Source organism: Anolis sagrei, chromosome 2, assembly GCF_037176765.1.
Source record: "Anolis sagrei isolate rAnoSag1 chromosome 2, rAnoSag1.mat, whole genome shotgun sequence".
NCBI lineage: Eukaryota > Metazoa > Chordata > Lepidosauria > Squamata > Dactyloidae > Anolis > Anolis sagrei.
In genome coordinates this window covers 18,141,847-18,157,538 of record NC_090022.1, presented here as the reverse complement: position 1 = coordinate 18,157,538, position 15,692 = coordinate 18,141,847, and the positions used below count along the sequence as shown (strand labels likewise).

The following is a 15,692-nucleotide window of genomic DNA, read 5'->3' as shown; positions in this document are numbered from 1 at the left end:
AGATGGCGGCAGGAAAGCCCATTGGCCGGCTCAAACTGTCAATCACGCCTTTTCGCCCAATGAGGGGCGAGTATGCAAATAAGGCCCCGGGCCTGGAGAACAGCGTGACGTCATGGCAAAAAGAGGAGGAAGAGGGCAGCTGAGGAAGGAGGGTGTGATGTGTGGCTGAATCTCCCTAAGCAGGGCCAGCCCTGGTGAGTATTTGGGTGGGAGACCGGAACTTAGTAAGTATTCATTCCTTGTGGGTTTTTTCAGGCTATATGGCCATGTTCTAGAGGCATTTTCTCCTGACGTTTCGCCTGCATCTATGGCAAGCATCCTCAGAGGTAGTGAGGTCTGTTGAAACTAGGAAAATGAGTTTATCTGTGGAATGACCAGGGTGGGACAAGGAACTCTTGTCTGCAGGAGCTAGGTGAGAATGTTTCAACTGACCACCTTGATTTGCATTTAATGGCTTGGAAGTGCCTGGGGGGAATCTTTTTTTGAGAGTTGATTAAAAGGTAAAGGTTTCCTTTGACATTAAGTGTAGTTGTGTCCGACTTGGGGTGTGTGTGTGTGTGTGTGTGTGTGTGCTGATCTGTATTTCTAAGCCAAAGAGCCAGCATTGTCCGTAGACACCTACAAGGTCATATGGCCAGCATGACTGCATGAACGGTTTGGGACCAGCCTACCTGTGTGACCGCATTTCCATCTACGAACCCACGCGTTCTCTTCGGTCATCTGGAGAGGCCCTACTCGTGATCCCACCGGCGTTGCAAGCGCGCTTGGTGGGGACGCGGGACAGGGCCTTTTCCGTAGTGGCCCCCCAACTCTGGAACACCCTCCCCAAAGACCTTAGACAGGCCTCTTCTTTGGCTATCTTCAGAAAGAACTTAAAAACCTGGCTTTTTCGATGCGCCTTCCCAAATTAGGAAATCTCCATTACCGAGTCCTACAAACACTTTACCAGAACCAATGATTGCTGCACACCGCACATCGCACTTGCCCTAGAAACCCTTTATACACCTCCTGTCAATTCAGCACTTTTAATCCTTGTACCCACTTTTTTGGCCCGGCCCAGTTTTATTGTGTTTTAATGTACTGTGCCTGTTGTTTACTTTGCTTTATTTTGTTTTAATTGTTTGATTTGCTTGATTGTGTTGTTATGTTGTGTTGTTGAGGCCTCGGCCTGTGTAAGCCGCATCGAATCCTTTGGGAGATGCTAGCGGGGTACAAATAAAGTTTAATAATAATAATAATAATAATAATAATGAAGCACTGTTACCTTCCTGTAGAAGCAGTACATATTGATCTACTCACATTTGCAAGTTTTCGAACTGCAGAAGCTGGGGCTAACAACGGGAGCTCATGCCACTCCCCAGATTCGAACCGCCAACCTTTTGGACAGCAAGTTCAGCAGCTCAGTGGTTTAACCTGCTGTAATACTGGGGAGAGGGCGTGGATAGATAGATAGATAGCTTTGGATAACATAGAATCATAGAATCAAAGAGTTGGAAGAGACCTCATGGGCCATCCAGTCCAACCCCCTGCCAAGAAGCAGGAATATTGCATTCAAATCACCCCTGACAGATGGCCATCCAGCCTCTGTTTAAAAGCTTCCAAAAAAGGAGCCTTCACCACACTCCGGGGCAGAGAGTTCCACTGCTGAACGGCTCTCACAGTCAGGAAGTTCTTTCTCATGTTCAGATGAAATCTCCTTTCTTGTAGTTTGAAGCCATTGTTCCGCGTCCTAGTCTCCAGGGAAGCAGAAAACAAACTTGCTCCCTCCATAGGGAAGGTTTACCACCCCTGTGGTGTTTGTTTTCTTGTCCGTGCCCCTCTTCAGAAGATTTCATTTCTCTTTCTGTCATTGGGACCACTGGATTTTGAAAAAAAAAATGGCTTGTTGTGGAAACAAGGATTGGTGCTAAAGTTCCAGTGGAGACATCTTTTCCACATGATAATAACTCTTCCCAGAGTGAATTTTGCTTCCTAGTAGTAGATTAATTTCACTTCCTGTTGTCTCACCCCCATTCTTAACTATGAGCCGTTTCTAAGCCAGATGTTTGTAACTCAGGAATGGACAGTATATCAAGGAAGGGGGAATTCTATAAATCAGGTAAAATAAGAAACAGCAACACCGAATCTGAACTAATCCTAAGAAGACAAATCCCTATTTGATCTAATTGCTATAGGTGTGATGCTCATCCTTCTTGTTTGACTAGTTCCCTATCCTGGCATACACAAAACATTGAGGAGCTGCAGTTCTTCCTGGCATAGTAATGTAGCCATAAGGAAATGCGGCAATTTTGTGCTTAATTGTAGAGTTGGGAGAGACACGATCTAGTCCAACCTCATTTTGCGAGGCAGGAATGCATACACAGTCATACCATTCCCAGAAGATGTCAATCCCATCCTGAAAATTATTATCATGGGGAAAAGGTCTCTCCACAAAAGGTTTATCACCAATCCTTGCTTCCACAACAAGCCAAATTCTCAAAATCCCATTTTCACAGGGACAGAAAGTGAGTTGAAATTTTCTGACCAGGGGCACAGACATCAAAACATACAACTTATATATTACCTATCCAACGCTCATAATAATTAATAATAAATTTCTATCTCCCACGGGGGACTCAGGGCAGTTTATACATACAAAGACAAATATTCAGTGCCTGGCACACACACACACAATTCTATCTATCTACCTATGGATATAATTTTATTTATTTATGATATTTCTATCCCGCCTTTCTCGAACCTGAAGGTGACTCAAGGCAGCTTACAACTTGGCTGGAGTTAAAAATGCACCTGTTCCGACTTGCAAATATAATCAACTAAAGAACAAACCTACAGAACCTCTCATTCATAAATTGGGGACTGCCTATATTTTAAAACAAATGTATGATAGATTTGCGTGAGACATGTTATGTCCCCTTTACATTTCGTAACAGGAGAGTTTTGCTTATCCAACCTTCTCTTATCCAACTTTCTATATTATCCAACACAGTCTGCCGCTCACCCAGATCCACAGCTATTTCAATACATTGCGATGTTTTGGGGCTAAATTCATAAATGCATTAATTACTATATAACGTTACCGTGTATTGAGCTGCCTTTTCTGTTGGTTTGTTGTAAAACATGATATTTTGATGCTTAATTTGTAAAATCATAACATAATTTGACATTTAATAGGCTTTTCCTTAATCCCTCCTTATTATACTCTGCTGGCATGTTTATGTTGGATAAGTGAGACTTTACTGTATTAAAATTTATGTATATGTCTGTATCGTTTATAAGGGGTGGTAGTGTGGACCCAGACAACCTAGTTCAAAGCAGATATTGTGGATTATCTGCCTTGATATTCTGGGTTATATGGCTGTGTGGAAGAGCCCTTGGATACCAAGATAAAAATTGTTGGGCTGTGCTGAGTAATTACTTCCCCTTATAATCTTGTAATCCATCTAATGTAATAATAGTTCTCATGTTTTGGTAGTGGAATAGCAGGTTGGTGTGATAACATCCCTAAGCTGCTGTGTGAATGTAACCATGCAAACCAATTCTTTTCCACATGTAATATACAACTAGACTAGGGGCCCTTCCACACAGCCCTATATCCCAGAATATCAAGGCAGAAAATCCCACAATGTCTACTTTGAACTGGGCTATCTGAGTTCACACTGCCATATATTTTAGTTCAAAGCAGATAATGTGGGATTTTATTCAGCTGTCTGGAAGGGGCCTAGCTTTCCTGCTCTCACTTAGAAATATTGCTGGTGTAAATCTAAACTGAATTACCATGTCACAAAATGGTGCATGTCTAAGACCAAAGCAGCTGGATGACCAAAACAATGAGAACCACTATTACATTACATGGATTATAAGATTATAAGGGGGGGGGGGGGAAGTGATGACTCTGTGTATTCTACATGTATTTTGAGGGAAAGGAACATTTAATTGCTTTACTTAGAAAGTGTTGAGAAGGTGATGGATACCCATGAATTTTTAGTGGGGATTATTATCTTTCAAAAGGTATCTAGTTTAGAGGTGATTTCAAAAAAGTAGCCATTTGAGAAATGGGGACCCAAACAAACAGTGTCAACTGATCGCTTACATCAGTGGTTCTCAACCTGTGGGTCCCCAGATGTTTTGGCTTTCAACTCCCAGAAATCCTAACAGCTGGTAAACTGGCTGGGATTTCTGGGTGTTGTAGGCCAAAACACCTGGGGACCCTCAGGTTGTGAACCACTGACTTACGTCATATCTTGGTCTTCCACTCATAGTGCTTCCCTCCAGCCACATGAAGAGGAAACAGCTCCTTTCTGATACTTTCAAGGCCAAGAAACAGAAGCTGGCGTTCGGATCAGAGCCTTCGGAACAAGGTGAGAAAGCAGGAAACATTCAGTCTTAAATTGAAGTGATGGAAAGAGGGAGAACCAGGAGATGTTGGAGAGTGGTTCCTGGTCAAAGTGGTCCCCGGTCAAAAGAGGTTGGGAACCATTGATCTAAACTGTAGAATTAATGCAGTTAGAAACTGCTATGGCTCAATGCTATGGAATCCTGGGAGTTGTAGGTTGACAAGGTCTTTAGGCTTCTCTGCCAACAAATCTACAAAGACAAAGCATTGAGGCATGGCAGTTCAACTGGGTCAAACTGCATTGCTTCTACAGTGTAGAGCAGGCATGGGCAAACGTTGGCCCTCCAGGTGTTTTGGACTCCAACTCCCACCATTCCTAACAGCCAATAGGCTGTTAGGAATGGTGGGATTTGAAGTCCAAAACACCTGGAGGGCCAACGTTTGCCCATGCCTGATGTAGATGCACCCTGAAAGAGGGATTGCTGCGTTCCAGGAATACTGAGGTCTTATTACATGTGTTATTTCTGTTCCCAGAGGGCCCTGAAGCAGTGGATTCTGCTCTCCAGTATTTAGTCTCTCTCTTCCCTCGCAAGTTGTTTGAGGATTCCCTGCCACCCTTGATCCTGAGGCACCAGATCTACAGCCTCGTCAAAGACCGCACAACTGTGGACAGGCGCCTGGTAGGAGACCCCCTTCCCTTAATTTTTTCTACCCCTATCTACAGTGGCGTTTTGTGGTCCAGAATAATATCGCTTTTCCTCCATTCATTTGCTGTAATCCTCTAGCAACAGTTAACCTATGAGCAAGTATCCTTAATTGAAGATCTGTTAGCAGCTCGCATCTTTCTAGTGTAATCATGGGTCGCAGTTTTGCTAACTTGGCCACGTTGTCCAAATGCCTGATCACAATCTCCCAAAGCAATTGCTCTACTCTCATCTCAAGAATGGAAACTGCAATGTCAGGGGACAGCAAAAGAGATTTTAAAATGAGCTTAAAGTTAACTTTAAAGAGGGGTTTTTTAACACAATAGGCATTGTTTAGTGTTGTATTGTTTATTATGATTTTTATTATGAAGTGTGGTTGAGTTTTAAATGTTATTTATTAAGTTATGTCTGTATGTATGTACATGTTGGCATTGAATATTTGCCTTTTATGTTAGCCGCTCCGAGCCCCGTATTGGGAGATGAGGCAGAATATAAATAAAGTTTTTATTGGGCTGTTGTTGGTTTTTTCGGGCTATATGGCCATGTTCTAGAGGCATTTTCTCCTGACATTTCACCTGCATCTATGGCATCTTCATAGGTAGTGAGGTCTATTGGAACTAGGAAAATGGGTTTATATATCTGTGGAATTCTTCTGTGGGACAAAGAACTCTTGTCTGTTAGAGCTAGGTGTGAATGTTTCAACTGACCACCTTGATTAGCATTTAAAGGCACTGCCAGGCCATCAAATGTCAAGGTGGTCAGTTGAAACATTCACACGTAGCTCCAACAGACAAAAATTCTTTGCCCCACCCTGGTCAGGAGAAAATGCCTCTAGAACATGGCCATATAGCCCAAAAAAAACTACAACAGTCCAGTGATTCCGGCCATGAAAGCCTTCGACAATACAAAGTTTTTGTTATTTATTAGGTAAAGGTAAAGGTTTCCCCTGATATTAAGTCTAGCCGGTCCAACTCTGGGGGGCGGTGCTCATCTCCATTTCTAAGCTGAAGAGCCAGCATTGTCCGTAGACACCTCCAAGATCATGTGGCCAGCAGAAGTGATATCTATTGATCTACTCACATTTGCATGTTTTTGAACTGCTATTTCTTCTTCTTCTTCTTCTTCTTCTTCTTATTATTATTATTATTGAAAAATGTGGCATAAACACTGGGAACTGGAAGGCCGTAGCCCTCAAGCACCTACCTCAGGCACGGGCAAACTTTAGTGCTCCAGGTGTTTTGGAGTTCAACTCCCACAATTGTGGGAATTGAAGTCCAAAACACCCGGAGGGCCAAAGTTTGCCCATGCCAGGTCAGCAGTTACTAACATGCTGTGGATTTTGAAGAGGCATAAATGGAGGGAGAAACGTGCCAAGAGGAAGGTGCATCAAGCAAACCCTGGTTGGTCCCGCCTTCCTTCTGGAAATATATGTCCTCAGTGTGAAACACTATGCGGATCCGGAATAGTTCTCTACAGTCACTTACAGACCTATCGCCAAGACTACTACAAGGGATCGGCTATGATGATGACGGTTGTTGCCCAAATTGGACCTTCTTGGACTCTGTAGAGCATGAGAGTAGTCTGGATTCTACTGTGCTCTCTAGAAGTGCTAAAGGTGCATCAAAACTGTAGAATTAATGAAGTTTGATACCACTTTTAACTTCCATCTCTCAATCTAAGGATTTACACTTTGGTGAGGCACTTAACTCTTTGGAAGAGGCTTAAAGACTGTTTAAAACTACAGTTCCCAGGATTACATGGCATTGAGCCATGACAGTTAAAGTGGAGTCAAACTACATACATTCCACGGTATAGATGCACTCTAATGCTGGTTGGAGCAGCAGGGAACCTAGTGGCTGCAGCGCTACACCCAAAAGATTTGTGCTTTTAGAGCAGCTAAGTGGAAGAAGAACGACATTGTCCTCACTGTTTATGTGTCGTTTTGAAAATAAACAAAGAGTAAATCAATCATTTTCTCCCTTTAGAGCCAATTGAAGGATGAGGGCCGGATCCGGATATTCCAGCACGGCTTGTATGCAGAAACCTTTTTTGTGACATTTACAGACAACTATAAATCAAAGGTTTTAACCATGTCCTGGAGGTTTGTGGGTTGGCCAGAGATGCAGAGACACGTGGAAGATAGTAATGGCTCTTTTCCCATCTCCGTCAGGTGCTGGAGTTTGCTTCTGGAAAGGAATTTGCTCGAACAGTGACCAAGTTTTTGGATTCTGTCGTTACCTCCTGCCCTGACATCAGCTATGACAAGAAGAGAATGCTGAATGAATTTGGCTTTCGGGACACTGAGATCACGTGAGTAAATGTTTCTCTGGCTGGGTGGCAAAGAGGCAAGAGGGTACTCCTGTGAAGCAAAGATATTTTAAGATCCTTGTAAATGAGTAAGTATATATAGGTAAGTCCCCCACATCTACGGGACTGATGTTCCCGGCTGGATCTTTTAAATATGAAACCGCAGATATAAATGAACACCGTTAAATAACGGGCTGGCCTTTGTGTTTACTTCCAACATTATGATGCTATGAAATTACCTCACAGAGTTGCATTGGAGGGTCTAGAGTTTCCTAGGGAGTTACTCTCCGACATAACTCCATGATAACATCTTGGAAAATTGTACGATAGAATTACCTGGAGCACTTAAAAATGTCTAAAGAGACTTATTTTTCCTGAGACAAGAGTAAATGACAACACAGAACTGGGGGTCTTTCCACACAGCCCAATATCCCAGAATATCAAGGCAGGAAATCTCACATTATCTGAGTGTGGACTCAAATAACCCAATTCAAAGCAAATATTGTGGGATTTTCTGCCTTGATAGTCTGGGATATAGGTCTGTGTGGAAGGGCTCTGGATTATATATGTCATTTCCTAATTTGTTCTATAATAAAAACATGGAAAAAGTGTGCTAGACATTTGCGGGACATCCTGTAGCACATTTTGCTATAGCTTTTCAATGAATATCTCATAAAGTTTCAACCATTTCAAACATGGTTTGTGGCAGCCACAAAAAATGAAGTTCCTGGAGTATAACAAAGCCAGTACTGCAGAATTAAATAGAAAATAAAACTTTCAAACCTGAAACAGAAAAAAAAAAATCAAATTTTGTTACATAGTGTAATATATAGCTGCCTTCTCTACATCATGTTGTTGTTATGTTTATGTTTTTATAGTTGTTATTCTGGTTATTATGTTTCTTTATACCACACTTATTCTCTTCACAAAAGAGATTCAAAGCTGAAGAATGTTTAAAACCATGGAGAAAGAAAAGCTGTGTTTATACAGGAATGCAAGAGTTGCAGCACATCCATGCAGTCAATAAAGCAAAAGGAATTAAGATTGGTGATGTAGTATTCCACGGTGTTCCCCTCTTGTGTTTGTGTTCAGGCAGCTGGTGAATGCAGGGGTCCTGACTGTCCGTGATGCTGGGAGCTGGTGGCTGGCTGTACCCAGAGCAGGCCGTTTTGTCAAATACTTCATTAAAGGTTATTTGCAACCTTCATTTCCTTCTGAAAAAGAGCAATGCAATGTTCCCTCATTTATTGTGTGGGTTATGTTCCAGGACCTCTGCAATAAGTGAAAAACCGCAATGTAGGGATGCTCTATTTATTTTAATATTTCTACATTATTTTAGTAGTTATATACTATTTTAGGTCTTTACAAACTTAAAGGAAGGAAAGACCCTTCAAGGGTGGTGGGAGGGAGGGAGGACTGAGGAGGGAAAGCGCCTCAGAGAGCTCAGAGAGCGGCGGCGGCAAAAGACCATAAAACAGTGAAAATACCATGATATATCTTTTAAATCAATATCTGTTATTTCAGATAGGCCTAGTTTCTTAGTCTTTATGTCTTCAAATCTTTTCATAGATCTTTGGGTTCCTTTTTGAATTATTAAAATTTGCAAGGTCTGTTACATGATTTTTTTCTCTGCTGGGTTATTGTATTTTTAGTGGTTTTGTTTATTCATTCATTCATTCATTAATCTGCCCTGAGTCCCCAGTATTTCTATTCCGCCCTTCTCACCCCACAGGGGACTCAGGGTGGATTACAATGCACATCTACATGGCAAACATTCAATTTCGTTTAGACATACAACATATATAGACAGACACAGAGGCAATTTAACATTCCAGCTTTTCCGGCTTTATGAGGGTATGCTTGGTTCTGGCCACAGGGGGAGCTGCTGCTTCACCGTCCACTTGTGACACCGGGTCCTTTGATGGAGTACTTCCTCATTCTTCTGAACACTGCTGGAAGGTTTTATATCATAAATTAGTTAAATTAACCACCTCACACAAAGCGGTATCTAAATTTCCTACTTGACAGATGCAGCTGTCTTTCAGGCTGCATAGGTTGACAGCAAGCTAGACTATTAATAGTTGGAAGTTTACTCCGACCTGGGCTGGATTAGAACTCATGACCTCTTGGTCAGTAGTGATTTAATGCGGCTGCATACTAACTAGCTGTGCCACAGCCTGGTTCCTGGTGTTTTAGAGGAGATCATCTTACACTTTTCCCACTTGCGACCCCTTTCTGTTTGAGAAATGTTAACTTGAGCCCGAGTATATAGGTATATAATAAAATAGATACGAAAATCAAACATTTACTGATACATAATCAGCATTAGCAAAGTTTGCTATACAGGCTGATATTCCTTGTTATGAAGTACAGCTGAAGCATATTATTATTGTTATTATTATTATTATTAGTCCCCCAGGGGTGAGAAAGGCGGTATATAAATACTATAAATAAATAAATATGCTTATTGTATTTTGAGATGCTTTGAATCTCCATATGGAGAGAAAAAGCAGGATATAAATAAAATTATTTATTTATTTATTTATTTATTTATTTACAGCTTTTATATTCCGCCCTTCTCACCCTGCAGGGGACTCAGGGCGGATTACAGTGTACACATATACGGCAAACATTCAATGCTAATTTTTGACATACAAACATATACAGACATAGACAGAGGCTATTTAACTTTTTCTGGCCGCCAGGGGAGCTGTCGCTTTCATTGTCCATCTGTGACACTGATGAAGTACTTCCGCATTCCTCGCATGCTGGAACGCTTTGCTGGAGTCTTCTTTATGGCCTCATAAATTAGTTAATTTAGCCTCCCCACACTTTAATGTGGTACCTAATTTTCCTACTTGACAGATGCAACTGTCTTTCGGGTTGCAAAGGTGGACAACAGGCTACAAACAATTGGTTGGAAACCCACTCCAACCCGAGCTGGCTTCGAACTCATGACCTTTTGGTCAAAGTGATCTTTAATGCAGCTGACACTCAGCCAGCTGCGCCACAATCCCGGTTTATACCCCACTTTTTCTCTCCTATAGGAGACTCTTCTCCAAAGTCCACTGTTAATACTGCAAGTTGTTGCTGATAGGTTTGTGTAAATGGGTGCCATTCAGAAATCCTTTTTGCTGCCATTTTTGTGACCCCCAACACTGAACTAAGAGGACCACATTTAGGGTCAGGACCCACAGTTTAGGAAACAGTGTTTTAGAGACCTAGAGAGCTTTCATTTATTGACTAGCAGATATCAGAAATGAGCAAGACTGGAACGAACTCAGAAGACAATATCCTGTTCATTTATGTATCTTTTTCCCAGGGAGAAAAGCTGTGCTGGGTATGATCCAGAAAGCCAAATACAAGGAAGTTCTACTATCTGATTTACAGAACCGTCAAACTCCACGTGCTGTGAAACTGGGGATTCCCTACCACATACATGACATCATTGGAGCCCAGCTGGTCGACTGGTATTAGTTTTTTCCCTCTTTTTCTTGCACCATCTTTGATTGTGTGTTTCCGTGTTCCTGCATGGCAGAATGAGGTTGGACTGGATGGCCCTTGTGGGCACTGATTCAGAAAATTGCATTGGATGGACCACATCAGTTTTGGTTTCTCAGATATAGTTATCATGGCTTTCTATGGATGAGCACATGGTGATGAGTAGATATTTTGAATCTCAAAAACTAGAGCTGATAGGTAAAAAACTGGAAACAGGAGGTCAAATATACCCAGAAACAGGGCTAACGTTGGAGGTACCAAAATGTGTGTTGACCAGTTCTATTTTTATTATTCCTTTGCCAACATTTGTAACATCATTGTGTTGTTTTTTTAATAACCTGAGAGACTTCTCTATCTCTTCCAGTGTGCCAACCACAACAGGAACGCTCCTCCGACTGGCTGATGATTAAACACAAACCTTGCTATTGTCTTATCAGAGTTGTGCTCGAAATGATTTTTACTTGGGACTCTTGGAGGTGATTCTGGCATGTGAGAATCTTTCTTTGAACTACAAGCCACAGAAAAACAACTTTTACTTATGAACGGATAACGCATTTTGCACTTAGTATGGTTCTATGTGAAGAGAGCACTTCAGCAGGACATATAACTGTGAAGTTATGTTTACAATGTCAGAGAAGACTGTGATGAGAATAGGACTTTGAACTGTGATCTTTGGCCATAATCTGAAGATAGTGAAGCATATTATGCCTACCCATCTAGGGTAGGAACACCCAATGTTAAACATTTTCTACACTTAATTCATTACGGTGTTTGGAGTGGATATGTCCCATGCACTCAGGTCTTTGGGCTGCCAAGAAATTCAAATGCCTTGAATTAAAAACTATATCTTTCTCTCTTGCCTTTTGTTTATTCTTTTTTTTTCCAGTAATGGCTAAAGGTTGTGATGCTATGGTCTGTTCCAAAAGAGGTTCAACAGTAGGACCTGTGCACTGAACTCATAAGCATCTGCAAATACTATTTGCAAATACATCTAAGAAAGAGTTCTGTCTAAATTTTATAGTTGCTGCCAATCAGTGGAAGCTATAGAGTGTTCCCTCGCTACTTCACGGTTCGTTTATTGCGGACTAGCTGTTTCGCGGATTTCAAAAAATATTAATTTAAAATATATATCATGGTATTTTCGCTGTTTTGTGGGGTTTTGGCTGCCGCTGGTCTTCAAGATGCTTTCCCTTCTCAGTCCTCCCTCCCTCCAGCCTTGAAAGGCCTTTCCTTCACTTTATTTTAAGTTTATAAAGATTTAAAATAAATAAATAATAATAATAATAATAATAATCTTTATTTATACCCCACTACCATCTCCCCAAAGGGGACTCGGGGCAGCTAACATGAGTATAATACAGGGTGAGGCAGCATAACTTCCTTTTTTAAAATGCGTGCCATTCAGTCGGTTGAAGACGTAGCAGAGCACTAGTGGTTTCGTTCGAGAGGCGGGAGGATAAAGTTTTGTCCTGACACAGTTCAGTCGCCATCATGCGTTGAAACAGTGAGGAGCGTGCTTTTGCCGTTGAGGCTTCCTTTTCGAGTGGATTTGGAGTGGCCGGCCCGCTCTCCAGATTTGGCCCCTTGTGATTTTTTTCTATGAGGTTTTTTGAAATCTCATGTTTATGTGAACCATCCAAGGACCCTACAAGATTTGAAGACCAACATCCAGGAAGAAATTGCGAACATAACGCCTGCTATGCTGGCAAGAGTCATGCCAAACAGCAGAAATAAGTTTACTCATTGTATGGAGAATGAGGGACATCACCTACCTAATTTGATCTTCAAAACTACGTAAATCAAAACTTTAGGCATTCACCTACATTATAAAAAAAAATAAAAAATTCTGATTCATACAATGGGTTTTATTAAGTTTTGAAAAAAGGAAGTTATGCTGCCTCACCCTGTATAACTACTAAAATAATGTATAAATATTAAAATAAATAGAGCAACCCTACATTGTGGTTTTTCACTTATTGCGGGAGGTCCTGGAACCTAACCCCAGCAATAAGTGAGGGAACACTGTACTGTGCACGTTATACCGTTGGATTGACAGAGTGTATGCAGATTCCTCTGTTCTCTTGCTTGGACTGTTTTCACTGGAGCTGCCAGAGACTTAAACATAGGTATCTAAGAATACCTATCTGATCAAGCATTGTGTTAGCCATGTCCAACTTAATGCCTCAGTGAGAAAGTCCTACAATAAAAGTGAGAGCATGATTGCACTTTCCCACCAGCCACTATTTCTAAAAGTATATCTGGAAATCGATAGATAGATAGCTCTTGACATCTGGTGAGTTTGGTTCCAAGAGTGTTCTTGAATCTCAAAATCCCAGGATTTTCAAGGTATATCATATACAGTGGTATGTAAAATTGTGTCCCTTATATGACACGAGAACAACTCAAATGAGAGCCTGAGGATCTGTGAAATGGCAGCAGGATACAACAAAGTTTGCCGCAAGATCAATGTCTGCTTTGGGGACTTTTGTTTTTAATATTTCTGAGCTGTGCTTGGTTGAATCTGTGGACACAGAATCATTGAGGGCCACTTGCTATGTGATGTTTTTTGCTAAGGGAAAAAGTCTGACTCAAGTAAATGCTCTTTGCAAGAAAACTGACCTTTAAAAGGGTTCTCCCTTGAATTTAGTACTCATTAGATGAAGAGCCATTGTTCTGACATAGTAATCAGACAAAAAGGGAATATTTTTGTTACAGCATCAAGCTCTGTTCATGGAATATGAGGTCTCTTTTCAACACCTTGACATCACTCAACTGAGCAGTAAGGAGAGGCATCTGTTAAAATTGGACAGTGATCAAAGAAAGGAAAAGGAAGTCTCCTGCACAGCTTTCCCACCCTAATTGGAAAAGTTGCATGCATAACCAGCTGTTTCCAGCCGGTGTTTTCAGGTGTTGGCTGGGTCTTAACGTTTTGACTATTATTTATGTGAATTTTGACACAATAGACTGATTAAATACAAATTGCCTTTCTTTACACTTTCAGGATCTTGTCTATTTGCTTCATAGCTCCTTTCCATATGCTTGTTGTCTTCTGATTTCTTTATTGCAGTCTCTGTTCCGATTGAAGTATTGAGCCAAGGTATCAAATGTTGTACTACTCCATTAGAAAAGGAAATCAGCTGTGTTTCATGCATTACAGAAAATTCTTGGATTACACTATGTAACACAATGTTTGTTTCTGGGTTAAAATGTTACTTCATAATTAGTTATATCATAAAAACATGGGACGGGGAGTTGTTTATTAAACTGCCAAAACTTGAAAGTTCAAAGCAGATAACACCATGTAATGTGATTTTTGTTCCTGGGTTATAAATGTCATTTCATAATTAGTTCTGTCATAAAAACATAGAAAAAGGTTTTTTAAACTGCAAACGCATTTTGCTATAGTTTTTCGATGAATATCTCATAAAATCTCAAATAATTCAACTTAGTTTGTGGAATATAACAACTAGTTTCAAACTACTTTCAAAGTAAGTATTGCACAATTAAACAAGAAATAACATTTTAAAACCAGGAACAGAAAACTTTTCAAGTTTTGTTACATAGTGTCATGGAGAAAAAAATGGATCACTCTTAAAGGAATGGGCATGCCATTAATTGTCCCAATGAGTAACCTGTACTATTTTTATCAGTTTTATACTAATTTATCCAATGCTTTTTATACGAAATAAATCTGCACTCAGAACAAGAGGCTACTATTAGGATAGACTACAGAGTAGTTTCCAATTAGCAGAAGAGTCAGGCAAGGCTCCATTTTATCACCCTATCTATTTAGCTTTCGTGTTGAAAATATCATGTGGAAAGTTGGATTAGACTCGGAGGAAGTAGGCATGAAAATTGTGGAAAAAGAAACATCAATAATAGTTTGTGGTTTTTTAAATGGTTTATCAGTGTGCTGCTCATGTGATATATGAAGCAGATTAGAGTCAGAAGAAGAGAATGTGAAAAGTAGAGAAAAAATCGTTGGAGTTAATTGCTTTCTTTAAAATCTTTTCCCCAAAATCTGGGTCTCAAGATAGCTTTAGTGAGTAAACTAAGTTTACAAGACTTACAGTGGAAGCTAGTCTTGAGCTTTACCTTAAATAAAGACAATAATAATAATAATGAAACAGCACCATATACAATAAAGTAAAAAACTTCAGTTCAGAAGACTGGGAAGCCCTAGCTTCAGCTTTTCTTTTAGTTTCCTTAGTTTCCCCAGGGCGAGATCAACTACACCCAGGAGTAATGAAGGAACTAGCGGAAGTCATTTCGGAACCATTGGAAACCATCTTTGAGAGTTCTTGGAGAACGGGACCCACACGCTCACTCCGATCATCTGGGGAGGCCCTGCTCGTGATCCCACCCACGTCGCAAGCGCGCTTGGTGGGGACACGGGACAGGGCCTTCTCCGTGGCGGCCCCCCGACTTTGGAACACCCTTCCAAAAGATCTCCGACAGGCCCCCACACTAGCAGTCTTCAGAAGGAATCTGAAAACCTGGCTGTTCCGTTGTGCCTTCCCGGATTAAGAATCCCCATCCCAAGTCCTAGTAGCACTTTAGTACAATTAACACTGCTGCACACCGTACTTTAATTCCTACGCCCCTCCTGCCATTTTCAGCACTTTAACCATGTACCCCTCTCACCGGCCGAACCAGTTTTAATATGTCTTGATGTATTGTTATTGCTGTTTTGCTAATTTTTGATTTGTTTCGCTTTTGATGTTGATTTGCTTTGTTATTACTTGTTATGTTTTCTATTGTATTGTGTGTTGTGGCTCCGGCCTGTGTAAGCCGCATCGAGTCCTTCGGGAGATGCTCGCGGGGTACAAATAAAGTTAATAAAT

The 15,692-nt window shown here is 40.9% G+C and overlaps 1 protein-coding gene across 2 annotated transcripts; it reads left to right on the top strand.

Annotated features, from left to right (window-relative positions):
* Positions 1-3: 3 nt before the first annotated feature.
* On the top strand, positions 4-11,706 carry STK19 (serine/threonine kinase 19). 2 transcript variants are annotated; one of them, XM_060759530.2, is made up of 8 exons: positions 4-194; positions 4,263-4,361; positions 4,871-5,016; positions 7,026-7,121; positions 7,211-7,350; positions 8,440-8,537; positions 10,670-10,817; positions 11,213-11,706. In XM_060759530.2, exons 2-8 carry the CDS (start codon positions 4,280-4,282, stop codon positions 11,256-11,258), a joined length of 756 nt encoding a protein of 251 aa, XP_060615513.2. In that variant the 5' UTR covers positions 4-194; positions 4,263-4,279; the 3' UTR covers positions 11,259-11,706. The 2 variants fall into 2 exon arrangements, with proteins under 2 accessions (XP_060615513.2, XP_067321566.1); XM_067465465.1 differs by having other exon boundaries at positions 194-224.
* Positions 11,707-15,692: the final 3,986 nt, after the last annotated feature.